Source organism: Salminus brasiliensis, chromosome 1, assembly GCF_030463535.1.
Source record: "Salminus brasiliensis chromosome 1, fSalBra1.hap2, whole genome shotgun sequence".
Lineage (NCBI taxonomy): Eukaryota > Metazoa > Chordata > Actinopteri > Characiformes > Bryconidae > Salminus > Salminus brasiliensis.
Window position 1 is genome coordinate 38,485,236 of NC_132878.1, and position 25,680 is coordinate 38,510,915.

General features: G+C 41.2%; 2 protein-coding genes across 7 annotated transcripts in view; one reads left to right on the plus strand and one right to left on the minus strand.

The window, feature by feature from the left end:
* The first annotated feature begins 257 nt into the window (after window positions 1-257).
* On the plus strand, window positions 258-23,722 carry armc2 (armadillo repeat containing 2). Of its 5 annotated transcripts, none has more exons than XM_072678938.1 (18): window positions 258-320; window positions 1,215-1,596; window positions 1,801-1,873; window positions 1,957-2,125; window positions 4,157-4,304; window positions 7,952-8,004; window positions 8,424-8,537; window positions 12,569-12,759; window positions 13,038-13,140; window positions 13,242-13,498; window positions 14,860-15,005; window positions 16,094-16,193; window positions 16,809-17,091; window positions 18,401-18,523; window positions 18,635-18,748; window positions 19,745-19,877; window positions 19,973-20,112; window positions 21,782-23,721. In XM_072678938.1, exons 2-18 carry the CDS (start codon window positions 1,382-1,384, stop codon window positions 21,934-21,936), a joined length of 2,517 nt encoding a protein of 838 aa, XP_072535039.1. In that variant the 5' UTR covers window positions 258-320; window positions 1,215-1,381; the 3' UTR covers window positions 21,937-23,721. The 5 variants fall into 5 exon arrangements, with proteins under 5 accessions (XP_072535039.1, XP_072535058.1, XP_072535049.1 ...); XM_072678957.1 differs by having other exon boundaries at window positions 8,427-8,537; XM_072678948.1 differs by having other exon boundaries at window positions 1,297-1,596.
* Window positions 23,717-25,680, minus strand: part of sesn1 (sestrin 1) — a 65,050-nt gene continuing 63,086 nt past the window's right edge. For both annotated transcript variants that reach the window (XM_072678979.1, XM_072678987.1), the window contains one exon: window positions 23,717-25,638. In XM_072678979.1, the coding sequence (XP_072535080.1) occupies window positions 25,552-25,638 (87 nt within the window). In that variant the 3' untranslated portion in view covers window positions 23,717-25,551. The remainder of the gene's footprint in view (window positions 25,639-25,680) is intronic.

Below are 25,680 nucleotides of genomic sequence, written 5' to 3' on the forward strand. Positions count from 1 at the left end.
TTTCAAGCCTAACCATGTTTTCAAGTCCTATAAACCCTTTAGATACAGCGCCACGGATTTTCACTAGAGACAACTCGCGTCTAAACTCACCGACACCTTAAATAACCTTGTAATGTTTCATATATTAATTATAAAAAAACTTATTTTTCAAGCCTTCTGTTCTTGCTTTTAGCAAAGTTTACAAAACACACGCGCGTGACCACGGCGGGTGCGCGCAGCCGCAGCTCTGGTAATGACGTAGCGTGGCGCGTGCACGCCACAGAGTTGCTAGGTAGTTTGTGAAGACCTCGAAACGAAGTCGGGAACACCTTACAGTGAAGGTAAATCATGTTTCAACGGTGTTTGTCGAGGTAGTTGACCAGAGGCTACTTTTTTCCGAGCATGCAAATTAATTAATTAATTAATTAATTAATTTCTCATTAAAACAGCGATGCGTCGATTTTTAGTAGCTAGCTAGCTTTAGGGCTCGCCGCAGCAGTCTGTGAAACAGCGGACCAACAGGTTTTGGTTTATTGTGCTCTATCGATATTTCTACCACGTGTGTTTATCTCAGATTAATGGGTCTCTCTGGATATTATGTGGATGTTTTATGGACATTTGATAGTCTGTGGTGAGGTGAGTTTCTCACACGCATTTCGGCTCGAGTTTACTCACTGTTTTGTCGCCCTGTGCTTGAATGCCTGCGACCGCTACACACGTTGCCATGGTTACGGAACGTGCGCGCGCAAGACGTTCGTGCACGGTGCTTAGGAAGGAGCAGCTTCTTCTGCAAGGTGTCCAGTCTGTGTTGTCCACAGTTTACATTTTCTTTCAAATAAAGGTGTATAAGACGTTTTTAGTCCAGATACTTATATTTAGTTATATGCTAATCACAAAAATATCACCATCGATGTCTTCTAAATATCCTGTAAAACGCTAAATAAAGTGTACTGATGTCGATGTGTCTTAATATTTAGGGGCCTACCCTACAAGTCATATTCCCAAAAAGTACTAAGAGCTGTAATGGTCATTTCCAAATTATAATATATCTTCAAGACCTCCTTTGTTTTCTTTTCCATGATATTTCAATGTCGTTCATATGGCATTCTGTGGGCATCATGTTATAACCCACCATTAGCCCATAAATCCTTGTACACATTAATCTCGTGTATTCTTCTTATACCCTCAATTTCTGATTTTGTCTTTATTTATGTGGTTGTTTTTGTTGGTCTCAGATTTAGGTGGTGGCGTTTTCATAGCCTAACCCAGAAACTGACACAGCACAACACTCTCTCTCTTCCTGTATTTTCCTATTAGATATGTAGAACACCTTCACCCTTTGCAGTGCAATTGTGTGTATGTGGGCCTAAACCTAGCACTAGTTTAGCTGTACAGACCACACATGGCCTCTGTGGAGCATAAGCAGGACAAGCAGGATCCCTTCTACCTCAGTCGTGGTGCGAGGAGACAGACCAGCGCAGAGATAGTGACTGAGGCCCGGCGCTCTCTCCGGATCATCGGCACTCAGAGGCCCTTCACCCCACGGGATGAGCTCAGGCAGCTCTTTGGAGACGCGTCGACCCGCACACGTGATAGAAGGCCACCATCTTCATTCAGGTTAGGGAAGAAAAGACTAGACTGCCGTGAATTATGTTTTGTTGTCATGATGCACATATTTCACTTATTTTCATTTTCACACATTCTCACTCACTCATAACAGACACTACAGGTTCAAGCAACCATCAGGATAGTTGTGCTGCTGAACATTAAAACACTCTGCTTCTTGAATGTAGTGACGCAAATGTATATTTTCTCCCATAGTCTTCATGCTCGAAACTTTGAGGCTTCCGATTCCAGGCCAAGCTCTGGAGCCCGTCTCTCTCCTTTGGAGCATGTAAGGTCTTTTAAAACTGTTTTGCATCATTAATCACATGTTATGTCGTTGTGGAAGTAAATGAAAGCACCATCATTAACCAGAAACCCAAGCTGCCCCTTTCCCTGGATGAAGACTGCAGTGAAGGTGGAACAGCTGTGCCTAAACCCCCAGTTGCGGGCCAGGACAGGAGAGGCTCAGGAGGGGCCCGTACCAGACTAATTAGAGCACGATCGCTCACCCGACTACCTCCTATGACTCAACTCTCAAAAGGTATGTGGACGTACATGAGGAACAGAATGGGTAACCTGTTCAGTGCAAAGGTTTGGGCACCTTTGGCCAAATTACTCATTTTGTCGCTTTTAATTGAGAAGTAGCAAACACAGCCCTTTGTTACTCAAACATAAAACACAAGATTTAGAGCAAATCTGACACACAGCTCAGCTATGCCTTCCATAACATAAAGAAATGAGCAAAAATCCTAAGTGTCACCTGTGCAAAGGTTTGGACACCTTACAGAGTCCAGAAATCACACTTTATGTAGCTAGATAAAAGTAATTCAGTGCTTGCAGTTGGAATTTTCTCCCACTGTTCTTTGCAGAAGGCTTCCAGTTTAGATATATTCTTGCGTTGTCATTCATGCTTGTGTGTTTTAAGGTCTATTTACACATTTTCAATGATGTTTTGTGTTAGAGGATTGTGCGGGCCATTCCAAAAGCTTCAGTTTGTGTCTTTTAAAGTTGTTTATGGTTGATTTGAAGAACTATTTGGCCATTTTTGAGAAATCTATTATTCCCTCCACCTGTTCAATATTGCCAATATGGCCAGTGAGTTTTTTTTTATTTTGACTTTATCCGTCCACAACACTTGTTTTGAAAAGTCATTTAGCTTCTCTAGATGCTTTATAGATTCTTCAGACATTAAGTTCACAGTTAAGGTATTCTTCATTTGACTTTTCCCACAAATATTATGTTTAAGAAACAGTGAACCACCCTCTTGACTTCAATAGAGATTTTGCTTCCTGTGTTCCCATACCAGTATACGAGCAGTTCTCTCAGTGAGTTGATTGTTCTTCCAGATCTCATTTTGACCTCCACAGTTCCTCTGAACTGCCATTTCCTAATAACATTGTGCCACTGTAGAAACTAATAGCTGTTTTTACAGTAAGAAATGGCTTGGCCATCCCCTGCCTTATGGGCATTGAAAACTCATCTTTAGACGCTTGCTTTGGGGAGCTCATGTTTCATATGTTTTAGAGAGTGTAGAATTTACAAAGCATGTAAATGTCCATTTAGCTGATCAGACCTTGATTTAAGACCAGTAGGTAGGTGTAGTAGCAGTAGGTGTGGTAGGATTGGCTAAGTTTACTATTCCTCAATGAAAGAAGCCTTTTACCAACAAAATTTGGTAAAAGGCTGCCCAGACCCTTTTATTAGACTCTATAGTGTCCTCTCTAAAGTAGGCTTGAATGTTTTGCAATATTTGCATGGCTGAAGTGAACCCAATACCAGTTATCAGTCCATAAGGGACACTGTCCATTTTGTGGTGGAGAACAGTGGAATAATAAGCAGAGCATAAGCTGGTGTAAGTGGTGTAAGTGGTAGAAGAGATGGGTAGAGATATACATGTAAAAAAAGGGGGAAGGTAAGATACGACAGGACAAATAGAGACAAAGGTAAAGTGTATAAGAATTTGGAGATTTCATGTGAGGTGTGGTATGGTTGAATAATAAGAAATGAAAAAATAGGAACTTAGGCAGAGAAAGTGCTGAGAGAGAGTGAAAGAGATGTAGAGGAAAGGTAGAAGTGCTGCTGAATGAGAGGTTTGATTGTTGGCAATGGAACAGTACTTTTGTGTCATGTATTCACTTCTCTCTATTCATGTGTCAGTCCAATTTAAAGGCTGATTGAAGCCCCTTTTTAGAGTAACCTCGTCCCCGTCCCCATCTCCCTGCACTTTAAAGACACTCTGACAGCTGTTTAAGTGCTCCACTCTTTGGAAAGCCAAAATGAAAAGACTCTTTCATAGGCTGTGTTATAAACAAATTTACATCCACAGCATGGAGCGTTGCCACCCAGGCAGTGTATATATGTGTGTGTGTGTGTGTGTGTGTGTGTGTGTTTGTGTCTCCACAAAGTTTTTCTCCTTTGGATTTGCTCATCTCTAATTCAGCGTTACTCTATCCATGCTAAGGGCTTATCTGAAGGGCTTTCTGTGTAGTTTGTCATTACAAATGACAAACATGGTATTTGTAAAATAGCCTATCCTCTATATGTATGCCTACATGTATGTGTTTTTCTATAGAACTTCAAACTAAGGATTGTCATGAGCGCACAAAACTGAGCATGGAGCCATTTCAGCAAGCAAACCCCAATAATCTTCAGCATTTTGATCCTAGAGGAAAAAGAACAGAGGCCCCTCAAGAAAGGGAGGAACCACCTAACAAACATAGGTATGCATTTGATCATCTATTGCATTCTCTTCTTTTGTCATCTTTTGTCTCTTAGCTACTCAACTTGGACCCAAATATGCTTTGAATGTATTGATGGCCTTCCATACTTATTTAGATGTAGGGACATTAGGACGACAGCTACTCATGTCATGGTAGCATCAGGTGTAGGGTTAAACGATATGGGAAAAAACAGACATTGCAGTATTATAAAACAAGTCACCAGAAGTCAATGATCCAGCAGATAAAAATATTAATAATATACTCTGTGTAAAATAATTGAGATTGGTCAGACATAATCTACCTCTGGTGTCAAGGAATATGAGAACAGTGTGAATTTTCCTTTTGCATCAAGCAGCAGCAAATTTGTAATATTGAATTAAATTGGCCTTATGTGAAATTGACCATGCTAAAACAATATATTGTGCAGCCCTAATCAGGTGTCACCTAGGTGCAGATAACCGCAACCTTGAGCCTTAAAACACTGTTAAAATCCCGCAGTGAATTGATCTCAGCACTGTGACCAATAACAGCAATAAACCATTTTTATAGCCATTCGATCCGTCTGCCAAGACCCCACCTTAGAAACCACACACTGCAGAAACTGAATTTGCTTATGTGTTGCTAGACTAGTAAATTTGCAGATTTGCAGTGCATTGTGTTAGAAGGATACATTTTAAGGTACCCCTTATAAGCTCCTGTAAAATGACTCAAACACAAGCTTGGACTGCATTAATTCTCATTAATTCTCATAATTTGCCATCAAATATGATCTGATCCTCATTTAAGCGTATTGTGTATGTGTACGTATAATGTGCCTAAAATAATGACACAAAATAAATTCTTATCATTCATGTCTTTATTGAGAACAACCATATAAACCCCATAGTGCCAGTACATAAAGTATGTGAACCCTTGAGTTAATGATCTCAAAACAGTTTAAAGGAGTTAGTTGTTAGCATAGAGTCTTCTTAAGAAAATGAGTTTGAAGGTGTGGACTAGAGCTACTTTGACTAATACTCTAACACTCCAAGTTTTAGAGTTTGCTCCTCACAAGAAGGATACGCGTATGTAAGCCATGCCTCACCAAAAAGAGCTTTTAGAGGATCTATGATTAAAAATTGTTGATTTACATGAAGCTGGAAATGGTTACAAAGTGATTTTAAACACTTTAGAAATTCACCAGTCTACAGTAAGGCGAACAATCTACAAATGGAGACAATTTGGGACTGTGGCTATTCTGCCAAGAAGTGGGCGCCCAATCAAAATGACCCCAAGAACACAACGGAGAGTCATCGGTGAGGTAAAGAAACAACCTAGAGTGACAGCCAAAGATTTGAAGGTGTCATTGGTACAGGCTTACATCTGTGTTCATGAGTCTACAGTCTGTAAAATCTTGAACAAGCAGGGTGTCTATGGCAGGACACCACGATGGAGGCCGCTAATTACTAAAAAGAGCATTGCTGCATGCCTGAATTTTGTGAAAGAGCACACTGACACTCCAAAACAATCTGGCAAAATGTTTTGTAGACAGATGAAACTAACATAAGGCGTCCAAGGAACTGCACTTTGAGTGTGTTCAAGACCTGCAAGATCATATTTTCTTTGCGTTATTTTTTTAGCCACATTATAATGCAGAACATCATAAAAAGGATTCACATACTTTTTCTTGCCACTGTACATTGGAAGTTATAATAAACCTTCAAACAATGTTATTTATTAACAATTTCGGATATGTTTGAAGGGATTGACCACAAAAAATGACACGACTTGTCAGTAAGATATGCCGTACCGCTCATAGAGAGGACTGAGACTGAGGAAGGTCAGGTGTTGCCATGGCTAAACGATTAAGATGAGAAATGTCCTCAAGGCACCATTAACGGGCATTAATTAACGGGCCAACAGGCAGCGCTGGTTAGCATTTTAGAAGGTAGATAAAAGAGTCGAGAGTCTGCAGTGTGGAGTTATTTTACACTGGAACATTAAAACAGACCATAATACCTGAACCTTTATAAAACTAGCACTGTTTTACCAGCGGGAGAACCGCACGTCTTTCTTTGTTTTTAAACCAGCACTGAAGAGCACATTCAGAACCGAGTGGGGACTAATGCTAATGCTAACATACACACGCTAAAGAAACCCCAATCACACACAGCACATTCACCCACTATAAACCAGTTATTACACACCAGTAGGCCAACAACAACACACACACACACACACACATACACACAGAGTGACCTGACTGCAGTGTTTTAATGGCCGGGAGCTCAGACTGGATTATAAGAAATTAAACTGACGAGCTAAACAAAAGTACAGATTATCACCCCGAACAGTCCCATCCATAATTCATTGTACAAAACCCACACAGTATCTCAGGACAATAGAATCTATGCTCTCGATGCCACAGCACAGCCCTGGAACTGTGTTTACTTTTCTCCACAAAGTACTGCATAAATGCTGCATATCCAGACACTGCTGGAGGTGTGTATTAACCTTCACTGTCCCAATCTAGTGGTCCATCTTAGCTAAGGCTATCATATTAGACTTTGCATCATAGCTATAGCCAATTCTGTAAATGTAGCAAGTTGTAGACAAAATATCATTTTTTGACTTTAGGCAAACTTTCGCATCGATTCCAGTCTTTGCGGGGCAGTCCCCAGCACACAGATCCTTAACCCTCTAGCTCTGTCTATCTCTCTCTCTCTCTCTAGCTCTCTCTGATGTAGTTGATAATGGAGCAATATTAGATTATGAGGGCAGTTTGTGGCTGGCTGGCAAGCTGCTCCGATGACCGCCAGCGTAGCTCCGCTCAAGACTCTCTCGATGAGATCATGTCTCGGACCAAAAAAGCCCATCAACAAAGAGGCATTATCAAGTCATTACCAAGGCCAAACACGATCAATGCCCCAAATACGCCCGGCTGTACCATAAAAACGTCTCGGCAGCCCATCAGCAGCGACCATGCCGAGCACGTCCGGCTGCACCTGTGCCGTGTTTAAGTGAAAGTTGCATTCTAAAAGCGAAAAAAAAAGACGTTTGCATACAGTTCAGCTCCTGCAGCTACTCAAGTGTGGTCCACAGCCGTAGGCCATCCGCAAATGCGGATACCTCTGTTTTTAAGATAAGACTCACCATGACTTTGCATGAACTTGGATGCAAGCACACAAACCTGTGGTTTCCTGTCTGTTGCATACACACTTTTGCCCTGACCAACTCGCACGCATACGTGTTCTGCAGAGTGTTTGTTGCAGACTGATTACAGATTGTGAATCTGTACAGTTGGGAGCAAAGCAGCAAGACAGACTAACGCACTAGGCCAGACTTGGAGATGCCAGTTGAGTTCATTAGGGCTCTGAAATATAGGTGGCAGTACATTGCAACAGGGACACCTGGTGGTAGGCTCTAGAACAAAAATGTAATGTTTATAGAAATGAGATTTTACACGCTGCTAAAACATACATAGTTTGTTGGGTGCTTTTAAGGCATTGTTATATGCTAGAACATTGTGTGCCTCTCTGTAGGCAGATAAGATCTAAAAAAAAAACAAACAAACAAAACATTGTACCATGTCTCAACTTCACTTTTCCCACATTGTTTTTTCTCCGTGTTTGCAATGTGTGTTTTTGTGTATGTGTGTGTGCAATCAGTGGGATGCTACAGCCCAGCAGAGCTGACCTTCATACAAAGGAAACAGATACAGGTTTGCTTTTGGTCTTATTTGTTTAGCAATATCAACTACACATCAGATCCAGTGCATGGCTTTCAGTGTAGGACAACAGACTTGTGTTACTTGCATCTGAAACAACATCAGTTTGTAAAATCTTTCCTGCTTGAAGACACAGCTTCCTGCATGGCGCGTCTAATGCAAATCTTCAGCCACAAAAGTGTCTATATAGAACAGAGGCTAATCAAAGGATGTGTGGGCGCAACGTGTTGACCTTTTTGTTCTGTGATGAACATCCTGTATTTCTATACAAATGGCTGAAAGGGTGAGAACCACTGAAGCGAGTAGGTGTGCAGCATCAATGTTCTAACCGATGTTCATGTTATATGTGCACTTGTGTGTGTGCATGTGTGTTTGCACGTGTTCGGGTGGTTTCTTTTCGTGTTGCACTCAAGCAGAAGCTGAGTGTGGCCATGGGGACATGACAGGAAGAGATGCCACGGACGAATCCGTGTTCTGGAACTTTGAGGTGCTTCCTGTCCTGCAGGAGCTTGAGGCTGTTATACCAGGTGAGGATAAACGAAGCACTTCACGGGTTCAAATAGTGTCAGCTTGTTTTTGAGCTACATTGAGCCCAGTTGACCCAAAGCATTGTTGCTTACACTTATACCATCTAGCAGCTATAGTGCTCTGACACTTCTAGAACAAATTGATGTTCCACTTCCATTAAGATAGTACTGTGTCATTGTAGAATAAAGGTGATCAGTCAGAATACACTATATACACTATATTATACTATATACACTATATTATAGTATATACACTATATTATAGTATAATTAATGCATTCAGCTACTTGAAGTTGCACCCATTGCTGATACAGATGTGCAAATGCACACCAACACCCAGTGTTATAGAGAACCATTGCAAATAGAATAGGACTCTCTGGAGCAGATAAACATGAACCTATTGGCACCATGACTAATGCCAGGAGTGGGCTAGATGGGTATAAAGCCCCACAGCATTGAGCTGTGGGGCAGGGGAAGAACTGTGTTCTCTGGAATGATCATGGTGCTCCATCCAGTACTTTTGGGATCAGGTAGGGTGGAGATCATCCAGCATTCCAGACCTCATTAACGCTCTTTTCGCTGGATGCAATCAAATTCTCACAGCAATTCTTTTTCAAAATCTAGTAGAAAGCCTTCTCTAGACAGTAGAGACAGTTACAGCAGGAACTCTTTTTTTATACCAGTAAATGAGCAGGTGTCTCAACATGTGTGGGACAGCTAGTGGCCAAATAGTGTACCTTTGTATTGATTTTCAGTGACCTTTTTCCTCTTAGGTGACTCAAGTGGATTTTGAAGGCCAGGCTTGCAAAATGTCCTCTCAGGGTAGGGTTTAACCATTCTCTTGGTTTACACCAGACCTTCACCCAGCCACTTGTGGAGAATATGGTGAAGGATGACTCATCTGACCATCTCACTTTTGTCCACTTATCTGTGGTTTTGGCACTACTGTGCTTTTAAATGTGCTGTTTGTTATTAAGGGTTTCTGCAGTCTAGCCCTACTGTAAGAAACCTCTCTGTGTGGTTGTGGACAAGCTGTTCTTGCTGAGTTCACTAGTCTGATCATGCCCTTTAACGACATTCTCAGTCACATGAGTAACATGTGGTCCACTTTTTGCATCACGCTCACTGAATATCCTATACACCTGTCTGGAAGCATTTGCACAACATATGTCCCTCAAATCATTTATTTAGGTATTCATTGAATTTGTCATCATCTGCATGTATACGTTTACATAACCAGACTACTCTTAGCTTACTCTTCAGATAAGGACTAATGTGGTTTCTGTGGTGTCTTAAATGTTGTTTTCGATCCTAACGGAGGATCCTGGCTTTAGGAGCATATTCTACAGAGCAGTGAGAGTGTATGACTGCAGAGGGAAAAAAAAAGAAAAACATAAGATTTGAATCCGGGGGAATGAAAAAAACACATCTGTGTTGGGTTTGGCATAGCCTTGAACTTTCAAAGAGAGTGCAGGAAAAGGAGAAAAAACCACGAAATGAAATCTAATGGCAGTAAATATTTAAGCACTTTTAAAATTGAATGGAAATTCATTTGAAAAATAAATATCAAATATTTATCGTGCCCGAGTGCCTCTCAGCTCATGCATAATAGAGTGCGGAGAGGCGCGACGGCGTCGTCAGACAGGGCAGAGCTGCAGAATATGCCAGCCTTTCGGAAACAGCCAGGATCAGAATAGAGGAGCAACATTTATTTTTACCCAAAATAGTTTCAAAAACCTCAGCTCTTCCTCTTTCCACTGCTCCAACACTTTAAAATTGGAAAGAGTGTGTGCATGCTTCACCTGGGGTTTATAATTGGCGTTTGCAGCAGACACAGGCTCAACTTTTAGACAAAAATGGCTTCTAGACGAATATGCTGGCTCAACTTAAAGAGAGTCCATGTATAAAAAAAGACTAAAACATCCTTAGGGGAACATGTGACTGCTGTTTCACACTCTTTCACTCAAGAGAAAGAAAAAACATTGAGTCAGCCTAGTGCATACATCTCACCTCTGACTTGGAGGCCAAGAAGTTTTATGTGTATGGGATAGGCCTTCATTTGCTTCTGTCCTACATAGTTTATGAACTAAATATACTTCATTCTCTAGCATATCGCCATTGACAGAAAATGAGCATATGCTGAACCCCATGATAACTCTGTCAGTGGGTGTTGATGTTTGGGATAAATGTCAGCGAAATGTCAGCAAAGATTAGTTTTGGCCATCAGACTCAGCCCAAGCTCATTGAGCAGTGATATATAGATCAGAATTCACAGGTTTACTGTACTTATTTGACTATTCTCTAGTACTAGTCATACCACTCATTGGGTGGTATGACTATGGGCCTAAAAGGGCCTAAACGCTCCTCTATCCCTAGTACTACAGCAATTATATTATCCAGAATCCTCATCAGGATTGTTTTTTTTTGTTTTTTTTAGAAAAGAGTCATGTAGTGTGGAAAAAATGCTTTCAAGCTGCTTTGCCATCAGCAGCCTGAGTCAGAGACAGCAAAATTGATCTCTCTCCACTCATTACTCTTAAGCGAAGCTTATGCTGCATTTTCCTCAGAGTGTGTTGACTGCCTAACAAAAAGAGGTTGGATGGCTTCGCATGTATCAGAGGGCAAGCCCTTACCCTCCTAATATCGGGAGCATTGCTAGTGCTAGGGGGAGCTACAAATTGGCAGTCAATTGGCAGTAGCAAATTGGGAGAAAAATGAAAAGAAATGACAGTAAACAGTAGATCCATAAGTATTTGGATAGTGCAACATTTTTTTGTAGTTTTACCTCTGTACACCATCTCAATAGATTTGAAATTATGCAATTAAGATGCAATTGAAGTCTAGAATTTCAGCTTTAGTTTAAGAGACAAACGTATTGCATTTACCACTTACTTACAGCCATTGTTACATAGTCCCTCCACTGCCAACGACTTAAAAGTAATTGGACAACTGACCACTAAGCAGTTTCACGGCCAGGTTTGTCCTGTTTCCGCTACATTTCATTACAAAGTCTGGATTAATTAAATTTAAAAAAAAGGTCTGGAGTGTTGGATTGGCATTTGGTAGCTGTTTATGGGAGATGGCAGAGGGATAGCAAAAACATTAGTAGTGGCCAAAAAAAGAAGGAATTAACTGGTGAGCCCAGCAACACTAAAATGCCAAAATAGGCATAAATACTTTCCTTGGTAAAGAAAAAAAGTCAAACTCAACTCAAAGAGGTAGGGGTATCATTGTCAAAGTCTACAACCAAAGACACCTTCACGAATGTAAATACAGAGGTCATACCTTAAGATGCAAACCACTGGTAACACTCTAGAACAGAAAGGCCAGATCAGAATGATACGATAATATCTAAAAAGCCACAGATCTAAAAATGCCCAGGTCTGGAACAAGATGAAACCAAGGATTACCTTGACAGATGAAACACAATATAAACTTGTGTATGGAGTAGGAAAGGAAGGGTTCATGACACATTCACCTGTCAAACATGGTGGAGGCACTGTTATGGCATGGGACTGTATGGCTGCCAGTGGAACTGGTACTGCTGTTATTTAATGTTGGGACTGTTGATAGAAGTAGCAGGGTGAATTCTGAAGTTAATCATGTTACATGTTCTGCTCATATTCAGTCAAATGCTGCAAACTTGATAGGATGGTGCTTCACAAAACAAATGGATAATGGCCCAAACATACTGTGAAAGGAACCCAAGAGCTTCTTAAGGCAAAGAAATGGAATATTAAAAAATTGCAAAATCAGTCACCTGACCTCAAAGTAATTAAACAGTTAATCAGAACATTATACAAATATTATATATCTCATTATACATATATCAATCATAATGACAAAGTAACAGTTTAACAGTTTAATTCTAGGTTAGTATGAATATAACGTAATATTGGCCACAGTTATCAGTACTTTGCTTATCAGTATTTGGGGCCCTAGTCTAAAACCCTTCTAAACAAACTGTACATTTCTCTCTCTCTCTCTCTCTCTCTCTCTCGCTCTTATCCCTCACACTAATACATATATAGGAGGAAGTGTGTCAGAGGAGACTGTTAAGCATCTTTGTGACGCCTGCACTGCTCTTCATAATGTTCTGGCAGAGAGAGGCATGCTTGGAAGGCAGTTAAAGAAAAGGTCCACGCTTCTCCGAGCATTGTTTAGACTGATAGATTTGGGATCAGACCAACTCAATCTAACTCTGGCCAAGCTCATTCTTGCTGTGAGTACACAATGTACCCTTATTACACTCAACACACTGTTAATCTCACTCATGAATTGAAATAGAAGTGTTATTCTAAGTAAACTGAATGTTTGTCCGTAACCCCCCTCCCCCTCTCAGAAAATTAGCAATGCTGTTTCACAATCAGTGAGTGTAGACTTGGCAGACACGTGCTTTATGCAAACGCTTGTTTGTTAGTTGAGGTGGTTTTAAGAGAGGGACTTTAATCATGCTTAGTCATAGTTACCCAGCGTTTGTTTATCATCATGTCATTTCAGCTCAATATCAGTGGCAACAACCTGCTGAACATTTGCAAGCTCATCTTCAAAATCAGTCGGAGCTCCAATAACGACATCCTGTTTCAGAACAACTCCATTATAGGTGCCGCTCTGTTACTACGTAACTCACTCACTCTCTGATCAGTCATTAACTGTCTTTCACAATCAGGTCATTGTATGTGTGTGTGTGTATGTGTGTATCAGATTTGCTCCTGTCGCTGCTGCAGTGTGAGGACGTGTATAGCAGTGGGGAGAGTGTGTTGTACACTGTGGGCTCCCTGAAGCTCCTCTCTGGAAACTGCGCCCTCTCCAGGCTGCTCCTGGCTAAAGACTTTATCAGTGTCCTGCTGCAGCTCGCCCAAAGGCTCATCCAGTTGACTGACCCTGATGCTCCACCTGATACTGATCACACATTAGGAGGACGTGACCAGAATGCTATAGCAGGACACATACTCGTGCAGGTGGGTTGATACTGCTTAGTAATCACTCTGCTCTCCATATTATCGTGTTTGACATGTTGGATGTCAAGCATCTACACATTCAGACAGAAGGTGAAGATATTAGAGCATCAATCTAAAATCATTAAATTATTGTAGTGGTGCAATAAGTGCAAAAAGTAACTATTGGAACATCAACAACACCCTCCCTAAAAGTGCAATATAGTACTTCCTGCTAGTCTTGCAGCCAACGTGGTTCTGTTGTCCTTCCACTGCTGTTAGAGACAGAGCAAATATGAATTTTCATACTAGAAGAGCATATTGTTGCTGTTATCAAAACTCCGATCTGTTGTATCTCAATTTTTCACTTTTTGACCTAAAAAGTCGTTATTCTTTACATTGTGTGAGACTTTTAATGATGGAGGGACCAATAGAAATGCTCCAAAATTACTTGTATTAAAATCTTTTTACACTAAATACCCATTAAAGCTAAGAAGGTTTTGGTCTTCTTCTGTAAAGATGCAAAGTTATTGTGTAAGAGCAACAATATGTAGAATGTTCAGTTTTCCTCAACACTAGGACTAACCTCATAACAAGTCATGCTTGCTAACATAGAAATAGCTTTGTATTGTAAACAAGGTATGCTCCCTTTTTCTCCATTAGATGTTTTGGCAGTCAAGGAACAAGCTGTGAGCGAACTCCACCCAGAGATTTCTCTGAATCTTGCTCTTGGAACAAAAAATCTGGACAAAATGCAAGCCCTTCGGAAGGGTGGGGTTGCTAAGGGTCGTAGCACAGTTTTATGCGCATTTCCTTGGCTTTTGTTTTTGTTTTTGTCTGACAAGGTTTCCTTTTTTTTCTTTTATATGCATATTGTGCTTTAGAGCTGGATTCTGGCTCACAGCCTTAGACCAAAGTATGCCTTGTTCTATAGGAGCACAGAGCAGAAACTTTGAAATCTGCCTAAATAAACTTCCTGAGCTTGGCATGCATGGTTTCTCAAACGTCACAGGCAGTACCTCTCATTAAGTTGCGGGCAAGCGGAAATGAGGGTATGTTGAGAGCGGAGCGCACCAGGGCAGGCGGAAATTAGCGGACCCGGACAGCTCTTAATCAGTGGGCCTAGCGCTGGGTAGAGAGATTTATGAGGGCTCTTTTAAAACCTTCCGTTCTTTCTCCTTGATTATAAGAGGGGAAGTGTCTGCATGCACCTGTATCCTTGAGGCAGTGGTTAGGCTGTGACTGTGTTATTGGACCACTTTCACTTTAGACACGCACACACATACTAACATTATGCATTTGCACTTTTTCACTTCTCTTATACTTTCATTTCTACAGACTCTTTTGACCTTTTCTAATGACTTTGACCTCTCGATCTTCCCTAGCTGACAGCAGCCCTGAGGAACATGGCAGACCTGTCTGAGTCACGTCCATTGTTCTCATCCAACGAGGTCTTCTCTACACTTTGTAAAATCATGGATCTTTACCAGGACGACCAGGATGTCTGTCTGAATGTGGCCAGGATATTCAGGTGAGAGACCGATTTTAGCCTGCCATTTTGGAGAAAACTGGTGTTGTTGCCACTGTTAAGCTTGAACCCAGCTTTAAGGTCTTTTAAAGGGGCTCCTGAATGTTGAACTGTATTTGCTTTGGCATAGTTGAACAACGAAAGTCCGGTACATGAAAGTAACATACCATGAACCTCAAATGCTGTTGTCTCTTTATTCAAAAGCAAAACCAAACAATGACAACAGGAAAATATTGTGTTGTTGCTACTCTGGGCTCAGCCCGCTGCTAACTGCAGTATGTACCTTTGGAGGCACAAGCAGGGAAACGCCAGCAAGAACTGCAAAATGCTGCAAAAAAGTTATGTTTGTTTAAAATCCTGTAATATTACTCTACCACCAGCTTCTTTTACTTTTAGCGACTATTCTGTATCTCTCAGCTTGCCCAGAAAAGCATGTCTTTCAGTGGTGGCTCAAAGTGCGAATTACACTTCCCAATTGTAGGAGGAGCCCAAGAGCAAGAAATGCTAATTCTCCATAGTGCTGCTTTAAAATACACTCAATAAATGCATTCTACAGTTTAAGCATCATTCATGAGTAAGGAATTGATGATAGATAGAGGATAGATGATCTAAAAGACAATTTAACATGAATATTGGATCTCTGCATCTACTTTCCCTTCACATATTTTTCAGTTATGTATAATGTTTGCTTGTTGATATATGACAATATTTTAGGTGTGAGATTAACACAAAGGTGATCCAAGGCCCAGCTTCATTAATGGTACTACGCTCTTCATTCAACTTCAAAAAAAGGAGAGTTTCATTATGTCCAATAGAACTAGCCAACAATGAGGTGCTCTCCTGCTCCGTTTGTCCTTGAACAATACACTGAACATTAAATACAGCGGGAACTCCCTTCTTATCCCATTCCGAAAGCCTTAGATCTCTCCATAAATCTGCTTACCAAGTCAGACACCTTTCCTAAATGAGTGATAGTGGCCAAAAACGATGTACAGGGAGCGCCTAATTGTGTTGTTATAGACCTGTGTTGTGCAGACTTAGGTTGAGTCAGAGTGTTTTGGTTTCATGTATGTTTTGCACCCTGTCTCCAGCAAGCTGTCATCCTATGCCGGGTGCTGTTATGCGCTAGCTGAGACGCCGTGCTGCTACAGGTTATTTTTAGACCTGTTGAGCAAACACAGCAGGAAACAGGTGAGTCCAGTCCAAATATATGTACATTAGACACACATAGACACACATTCTTCCCCATTTTTTCTCTTTTTGAATGTATGGAGAATGCGTGCATATGCATATGTATATGTAGCATATACCTGTTGTTTTTTTAAATGAGATTTAATGAGCCATTACTTTCTTTGCTCAATGTCACAAGATCACGCTGTGTGTTACAATCTCTTAAACAATATAGCCACATCTAGTGTACACACACTGTGCTTAACAGCCCTCATATGGGAACATACTGTCCCCTTGACTTCCTTATTGCAGAGAATACACTGCTCTACACTTGTCTCCCTCTAAGTAAAGACAAAACTGTTTAGATAAGGTCAGCCTAGGCTATCAAGTCCACCCACATGACCACTGAATATATATATGGCGAAATATCAGGTGAGTTCGTTGATTGGGCTTCATTGGGGCCGAAGCTGTTCAGCGCCATAGCCAGCACTGTGTTAGGGCATCTTGACATCTTGTGAAACCATGTGATTTTCCACCCTTCTCAGTTACCCCTTCAACTACTGTGTCTGAGCACACAAATTCACACCCTCTCTTTCTGACCTCCCCCTCTGCCATCCTCTTCTCTGCCCTCTGTAGGATCTGGTGGTGCGTCTCCTGTTCACATTAGGAAACCTGGCAGCCAGGAGCAACGAGGCTAGGGAAAGAGTGTACGAGAGGGAGGGGGCCGTAGACATTCTCTTAGGTCTCTTCCAGAGCTACCACCGAGCAGCTTTTTTGGCCTCCAAGAACCCTCAGCATGAAGAAGAGGATGTCCTGGTGAAGCTGATTAGGGTTCTGGCCAACCTATCCATTCACCCCACTGTGGGCAGAGCACTGGCAGCCAATGCATTGTGTGTGCAGCTGCTGCTGGAGGTGATGGGTAAGCAAGAAAACGTTCACAGCATCACATAGTTTGCGTGACATATGTAGGTAGGCTTGTTTGTGAGGCTGCACAGTGCACTGATATCCTGTCCCTTCCTGGCATGCATACACATGCAAGCTGCTTACAGTTCTGCTGATAACAAGAAGTGACTGACAGGGCCTGTTTTGATAAACACATACCTGCTGCTGTATATTTCTCAGAGATGCGTTTCTGTGGTTTTTAGGTTTAGACCAAAAGCCACTTTCAGTCCTGCGTAGGAGTTTTTGTGCTGGCTGGGGAAAGGTTAAGAGATCATTTCCTGTTCAGAAAGAAAGGGGGATATTTTTTTTAATCAACAATTCCAGTTTATATTTTTCTACTTTTTCCAACAACAAAAAAAAGTAGTAAGGAACTGCCCAGCTACAAGATCTTGGCCTTGAGTTCAGTAAGAGTGGTTACCGCAGATGAAAACAAGGCAAAGTCACATGTTCAATCATATGCAACAAAACAAATATAGGCTAGGTTCCTTTGTGCTAACAGGCATATGCAAAGCTCTGTGCATTAGCTTACATTCACATGACTTAAACAGCCTTTATGCAAAATAGAGAGAGGGCGAGAGAGAGAAAGAGTGAAAAAGAGAAGGGAACCAAAATGACTATTCTCACACATCTGGTCTTTGTCTGGTAAGTTAAAATGACTTCCTGTTTAAGTGACAATAAGAAAGACCGAAAACGAGACGGAAAAAGAAACCGAGAGCAGCAGAAATAGTGAGAAAAGTTCTCAGCGCTAATCAGGCCATCTAAGCGGCATACACACTTGCAGGGCGACACCAAAACTGACTGAGTGCAAACCGCAGCCTTTTCAGCGATTGAACAGGATCCCACAGTGCTTTCGCGTGCACCATCATATTCCTGTTTGCTCAATATCAGATTTACGATTTATAATAACATGCTCACCAAAGGTTTCCGTCTCACCTGAAGAGGAAGGTGATATGCAACCGCAACCAACAGATGTTCACCAAAGGAGTGAACTGGTAATACATGGTTTTAGCATATTTGCATTTCTAGCATTTGACTGACACTCCTATCCAGAGACTAATATTTGAACCATGTTACAGAGGTAGGTGAATTAGGCGTTAGGAGTCTTCCCCAAGGCTTCTTATTGGTGTAGTGTGGTGTCCTTGCCCAGCTGGTGAACCAAACCCTAGTGTTCCATGGGGAAGTTGGTGGTGTTATCCACTACACCATGCCACCAAGCATATACAAATGCCATTTCCATTCTTGCCACTAACTCCTATATGACCATTGTGTATCTCTGTGTGCCTCAGAGGTCAGGTCGGTGGAGGAGAGTACAGAGTTGGTGGTAAACGCTTCAGCTACTGTCAACAATCTGTCATACTATCAAGAAGAAAACTCTGTGGTCCGTGCCCAGTGCACACACATCTCTAAGCGTAAGAGAAAAGAAACAAGGTGCTTGTGTGACATTTGTGCTTATCATTGTTTTCTGTCCACTAATCATTATATATATGTGTGTGTGTGTTTGTGTGTGTGCATGCGCACAGTGTTGTTGGGGTTGTTGTTAAGCTCTAATATGGATGTTGTGTTAGAGGCCACACGCGTGTTTGGCAACCTCTCTCAGATCAAAGATGTACGGCACTTCATCATCGAGAACAAAGGTGCGTTTCACACAGATCTTTTCCACTTTCCCAGTACTGCAAAAGGGTTTGAGTAATGGTAGGACCTCATGATGAACTTTGTGTGGGTGTGTGTGTGCGTGTGTGGTCCTGTTTTTTTTTTTTATCTATCTTTCATATTTCAAAGTAAATATCATGTGTTAAATTTTGAGCTTCAGGTTGTCAGTTTAATCCATATTATGTGTAGTATTATGAAAAAGTTATGTAATTTCCAGTCAAAATCTGCATTATGTTATTCATTTTCATTAGGATTTTTTCAATTTTATTTATTTATTTTGTTTTGCAGAAATATCTTAAACCTTATTTTTTTTCCCAGGAAATTCGCTTAAAGTTTATTTTATTTTTTTGTTTTTTCCCAGAAGACATTGTCAGGAGAAACTTTTTACACCTCCAAAATCAGTTCTTAGAAGAAAATTTTTTGTCCAAGTACTACTTGTATTCAATAATGTTGAGGTCTGGATTCACGGGTAGTCTGCCTATTGTTCTCAGAACAGCAGCAGCTTCAGCAGTTTGATTTGCAAAGCAGTGTAATTTGCAAATGCTCTTCTTGTTTGCCTTTCTCAGTAAGAGCTTCTTGATCAGCTCCACATCCTTTCAGATGCACAGCACAGAGGCATCTTCTCACGGTAGAAGGATGGACCGAAACATCAGTGCATTTTTTGAGACCTGAAACTAACCTAAAAGAGTGGAGCTTGATTTTCTCCCCAAAATGGCCGCTTTTAAAGGCTGTTTATTTGATGGGGCAGTTTTGGTGGTCTCCTGGCTCTTGCGTGGTTGACGTTTCACTTATTCCACTTGTTCTTTCATGCCAATGGATTATCTATATTATCAATGTATTTAAGCTCACAAATATCTCATGTTTTGACTGGAAATTGAATAAATAAAGAAAAGGCTGTTCTGCCCCAACGTCTAAAAAAGAAGTACCTGTGTATGTGTGGGTGACTGTGTGTCTTGTGTTTTTGTGTTTTTGTGTTTCAGTACACCAGTTTGTAGTGGCAATGCTGGACTCCAAGAACCCTGATGTGTGTTTCTCAGCATGTGGAGTCCTCATGAACCTCTCAGTAGATCCCGAGAACAGAGCCATGCTGAGGAAAGAGGGAGCCATACACAAGTACTCCTATTTAGAACTGCACCAGGACTTTCTGCTTGTCCTTCGTTTTCTCCTCTTTTTACCTGTTTATCATTCTTTTTTTTCTTCGTTTGCAGGTTGATGGACTGTCTGCGGGACTTCGGGCCTAGGGACTGGCAGTTGGCTGGTCTAGTGTGTCAAGCTCTCTGGAACTGCACGGAAGAAGGAGAGACACAGAACATGCAAGAGCTGCTGGAGATACTCTCACTCTATTCAGGTACAAATGCACAGACACGCTGAAGAACAGAATGGTGCGCTGTTGGAACTGCTGCCTTTGTACTTCTGTCCAATCTGTGAACAGATTGGACAGCTATGGGGGATATTACTTCTGCACCAGAGTCTAATTTGACAAGACTGAATGTGAATAACAAGCTCCCCTCTGTAGGAGCTAAAGTCCAGAATTAGTAAAACTCAAATCTCTCATTATTTTCTCTGTATAATGCTCTAACACTTGTCTTATGTCTGGCAGGCTTGGCCATGTGACACATTCTGTCTTTTTATTTTATTGAGAAGTAGCAGTGAACACGGCCTCTGTAGCTAGTTGAACCAGTATGTAATGTATGTATGTAACAGTAATGTAAATGTAAATTCTCACTTCATGACATAGGGTGTGTTTATACTTGTAGTTAGGTTCCCTCGGTTTTAGTCCTGGTTTTCTTTGTGTTCATACTGACATATTTGCAAGCGAACCAAAAAAAGAAAAAAGGTGACATATGACATGCGTATGACAGAAGGCCACAGGTAGGGGCAGTGGTGGCTTAGTGGTTAGAGCTCTGGGCTATTGATGACAGGGTTGTGGGTTTGATACCCGGGCTCGGCAAGCTGCCACTGTTGGGCTCTTGAGCAAGGCCAATCACCCTCTCTGCTCCCCAGGCGCTGGAGTTGGCTGCCCACCGCTCTGGGTGTGTGTGTGCTCACTGCCCCTAGTTCACTAGTGTGTATGTGTGTGTTCATCACCACAGATGGGTCAAATGCGGGGGACACATTTAGCTGTGCATAGTACAGTGACAGACACTTGCACCTTTACTTTGCTTTGACTCTTAGAATTCTGCATATGGCAGGTGTGTCTACGGACTGGAGTGCCCATGCCCGTGCCTGTGCACATCCTTCTAAGGCAGTCCTGATCTGCTTGAGTTCAAAAGGCAGAGTTCACACTTACTCTAATGAACCAGGGTTTGTTTTAATTGAACCAAGGTTGACAAGTATAAACACAATCTGAGTACATACTTTGCCTGAATCCACAGCTTTTTGTATCCAGTTCCAGTATCCAGTTCTTGTAATTGAATTATTGATTTGTTTTGGTCAATTGTTTTTGTCAATTTTTTTTGTCCTGCAGGTTCTTGGCAGTCATAGGAGGGGTTTTGATATATCTGATCAGCACACGAGCAGTTCTCTCAGATAGCTTCCTTGACCTCCACAGTTCGCCTGAACTGCCATTTCTTAATAACATTCTGCACTGCAGAAACTGCATGCTGAAAACGCTTCGCCAATAGCCTTCTAATAGCCATTCCTTGTGGTCTTGTGGCCATTAACTACTGATTCATGTTTGATGAGTAATTTATAAAGTCTGAGACCTTGTGAGACTAAAAAGCCTTTGCAGTGCCCAGAGTGCCCAACGTTTTGCACAGCCAACTATGATGATTTTTCATTTTATGTTATGAAACATAACTGTGCAGTAGGATCAGCTACGGAGGCTGTATTTACTACTTTCCAATTTGAAATAAACAACAAAAACAACAGACTGTATGATAAGACCTTGATATGACCACATAAGCTTGCATGTACACCTGCCTGGCAGTCATTTCTAGAAGTTATGATACAACGTGAAAATGGCAATGTGTTTGCTGGGCCCTGACTTGCTGCCCCCTGTTGTCTTCTGTTTACAGATCAGACATTTTTGCAGTGGCCCTCCAGTGAGGATGTCAGAGAGTACCAGGAGTCGTGCTGGGAGTTAGACTTTTTGCCTGTTGCTCAGAAGCTGAAAAAACGCATACAGAGCATGAGCGTGACCGTACTGGAACCAATCAGCGGGCCTTCCTGATCAACCATTCACCACGTACACCGAAACTTATAGCGTGTGTATCCAAGTATGTGACAGAACAAGGATTTTTCAGGGTATTTATGATTGCACTTTAATGTTTACAATGTTTCGTTGTCTGCCAACATAAATGACAAATTATTTAAACATGAGCACAACATAATTCAAGGAATCTTGCAGAATGAGCACAGAATGAGTGAGAACACTGTGAATGGTTATAAACTATGTTATAAAATGTAGAAGAATGAATACCAACACAGGCGTGATTATTTCCTTATTTTAGAGCCCTCTCATTTAGATGGCTGTCTTATAAGACAGTGGAGTAGCAGGGCAAGGTTGGGTGCCCTTTCTTAAGCCATTGAGAAACTAGTACTGGTGAATCTGACAGCACGCTGTAGCAACTGCAAACAATGTTTAAATAAATGTTGTTGCATTGTTTGCACAAAAGACATGTGCTAGTCTTCACTTTCCTAGTAATAGGGGGAGTTCACATGAACAGGAATTGGGTAATTGGCCTTCTCTAATACTTGAAACTCAAAGTTCCATTCATCTAATAATTTTAGATCTAATAACCTTAGATCTAATAACCTTAGATCTAGTCTGGTCAGATAGTTCCTGCTCATTTTAGTCCAGACTTTACTCACTTTGTGCTTTTTTTATCTAAGAATTGACATTCTCAAGTTTCTGGCTTAAGATACTGGGATACTTTGACTGACCAGTGAAATCACCAGTTCTCAGTCCAGGTTTTTAGTTTGGAACAATTCGATGAAATGCCACAATAGGCACACATGAACTCTAGCTGAAATGTCTGGAAAGCTGAAAGCTGACCAGCAGAATTCCCAGACTGCAATCCCAATTCACCGTTTGGAACGATCCGGTGAAATTCCAAATTAAGATTCCTTGCCTTCACACAATCTTTATGACAAAGGGACTCATAACCAAGTCATCAGTCTCAGTGATGTAAAGGACACCCAGGAGCACAGCAGTGATCTCAAAAGCTTTATTAAAGAAATACAGGAAAGACCAGAAGGAACACTGAACAGAGTTATAATCTTATGAAACAGTTAACATCAAACTGATACAAAATGGCACTGCCTTCTCCCGCCCCACAATCCTTCAACACCAACAAGAACACTTTACTGCTACCATCTGTACAACAACCGCTGTTCAACTCTCAAACGCCACTGCTTTTGGGTGCTAAAACATTCTATTTCACATTCACAGACTAGCGATTGGCTCAAACGTGATGGGCTTTAATTGGAGATACGGATTATAAACATTTACTTGCTACTGAGAAATGGCTTGTAGACAAGTGATGCAACTGCACAGTGGGAAGAGTCCCAATTCCGCAATGTCCGTTCCTATGATTCTCTCTACACTGAGACGCTGGGACTGGGCTTAGGCGCGTCCTCATATAGCCCATACTAGCTGTGCTGAGGATTCTGTGTGGACCATGCTGTGCTGTTGCAACACTGGAACCTTCTCAAAATCCTACCTGTCAGAATTAGGATCATTATTCCTGATGGATGACTAGCTGTGTGATATGACAGCCACAAACAGTGGGTTATTAAGGTAGAGGTGAAAAAAAAAATAGGTAAACAAACAGTTCTCTGGGTTATGGGTTATTATTTTGTAAATGTGATATGAAGATTGTTCAAACGAAGGTATTTAGCTTGGTTTTCAGATAGCTGATGTTTTCTTTTTGGATACTGGATTTGATTGTTTTGCGATGCAACCAAAACATTCCAGGGAAACAAAATATTTTCAAAATGATACACAGTGATTAAATATCATGTTGGTTTTATTTATTTATTTATTTGTTTGTTGAATGTTGTCTTATATAAAAATGTCAGTAACTGACATCAGTCTCTGAAGTGATAAAAAAAAAAATTGCTTCTTAACATCCATCTCCAAAAGGAAAAGTACCATCCCTCTCTCCTTCTCCTCATCACCCTACACCCGACTGTTCCAGCCATCATCAGAATGCAGTACTTGATTGGTTTTAGTAAACAAAAATAGAAGACAGCAGAGAATCTATCCTGCTTAAAACACACACCCACGCACGCACACACACACACGCTCAACATAAAAAGCTGCTTAGTTATACTGGTTAAAGTTCTGAAAATGAGAACAAGCACGACTGTCTACCTCACGACCGAACAGCCGTTCAGGAAAGCCTGGCTCTTATTTGATTTTTTTTTTTTCTTTCTTTTCTTTTTGAAAGTACAGGATGAAGCCCACTTCCAGGCAAACCCACAAAGGAGAAAGTTTCTGCTCGCCAAAGAGCACTTAAGATACCTAAAGAGATACATAACAAGGAGGTATTTCATTATACTGACAACTCCAAAATAACAAAACAATAGCTTTTCAAAGAGTTAAGATGACCATGCTGTAAAAGGGAAGACAGGTGAGGGGTGGGGAGCAGGGTCCAGAGCAACAGGAAGCACATCACAAAGGAAGACTATTTTTTTTTAGTCTTTTTTTTTTTTTTATCTTTTCCTTGAATTCGCTCATTTGTCACTCGGACAAAACACAAGTGAGTTTTAGGAAACGGTCACTAAACCCAAAACGGCTACATTAGAGCTGAAGCATATTTTGATATTTCAGAAACAAAAGTGCCTTGATATTTTTTAATGCCTGAAATACCAAAAAAAAGGCTAAGATACATTTTGGTTCATATATATATATATATATATATATATATATATATATAAATATATATATATGAAAACACACGTTGGTAAGCAGAGACAGAGTGGTGACTTACAGTAAACCAAAAAACAAGGGCTCAGACAGCGATTTCTTTTGAATCTCTCTCTCCCCGCCGTGTGAACACACGCGCACTCTCACACATACACGCTTCACTTCTCACTCCCAGTCGCATCCTCTCTATCACAAAACGTTCCTCGAGTTAGCTTATAAAATGGGTAATGGTTTGGGTGTGTGGAGGCTTGTGCCTCTCAGTTGAGAAAAGCAGCATTGACTGACAGCACCTCTGCGTTCGTCTCCAGTGCTGTTAAAGACTAGGCACACGTTTATATGCAGCTTCAATAATGCTCTTCTCTCTCCAGTCGCCTGCACTACAAAAATGATATGAAAACAAACAAACAAAAAAAACAATAATAGTAAATAGCATGTTAGTGCAGTCTGTCTGCACCGATACTGGAGTTGTGGTGATTTGTTTTTCTTCTTCTTCTTCTTCCTTTCATTTCACAAAAAAAGAAGATAATGATTGAGTAGCATCTTAATGCAGATGCATTCAAAACACTAGAAGGAGGCCTGGCCTCCGTGAGCTTGCAGTCTCAGGCTGTCCCAATGCAAGGAGTATGCTGAAGCTCCCCCCTGTGGTGGGCTTTGGCACTGCAGGCCGAACAACCAAACGTTTCAGTCAGCAAGTGCGTTCAGATGACTTTTTTTCGTGATATTTTTTTTTTCTGTCCTCCTTTCGTCCAGTGTCCATCACGAAGGTGATCCTCACCTTTCCACACTTTCGGCCTCTTCTCCGTTCCTTTAGTTTTAGTTTTTCCTCTTTTTTTTGTTGTTTTTACTTTTATTGAAGTGTCCCACGAAAGCAACAACAACGACAGTAAAAATACAAGGATAAACGATAATAGCACTTCATGTCATGTAGCGAGTGATAGCTCTTAGAGCGTAGAGCAGTTCTGCCTGCATGCGCGCTTCCATAAGAAGCAAATTAACATGGACCTGTGGGGAAAGGGCACAGAAAAGGAAGGTCGTTAATAACAG

What these genes read in the sequence shown, in the direction of transcription:
- armc2 (XM_072678938.1), top strand. Translation starts at nt 1,382, where the DNA reads ATGGCCTCTGTGGAGCATAAGCAGGACAAGCAGGATCCCTTCTACCTC. An exon ending in GAACCACCTAACAAACATAG is followed by an intron (nt 4,305 to 7,951) that starts GTATGCATTTGA and finishes GTGTGCAATCAG; the next exon opens with TGGGATGCTACAGCCCAGCA. An exon ending in CAGGACACATACTCGTGCAG is followed by an intron (nt 13,499 to 14,859) that starts GTGGGTTGATAC and finishes GATCTTCCCTAG; the next exon opens with CTGACAGCAGCCCTGAGGAA.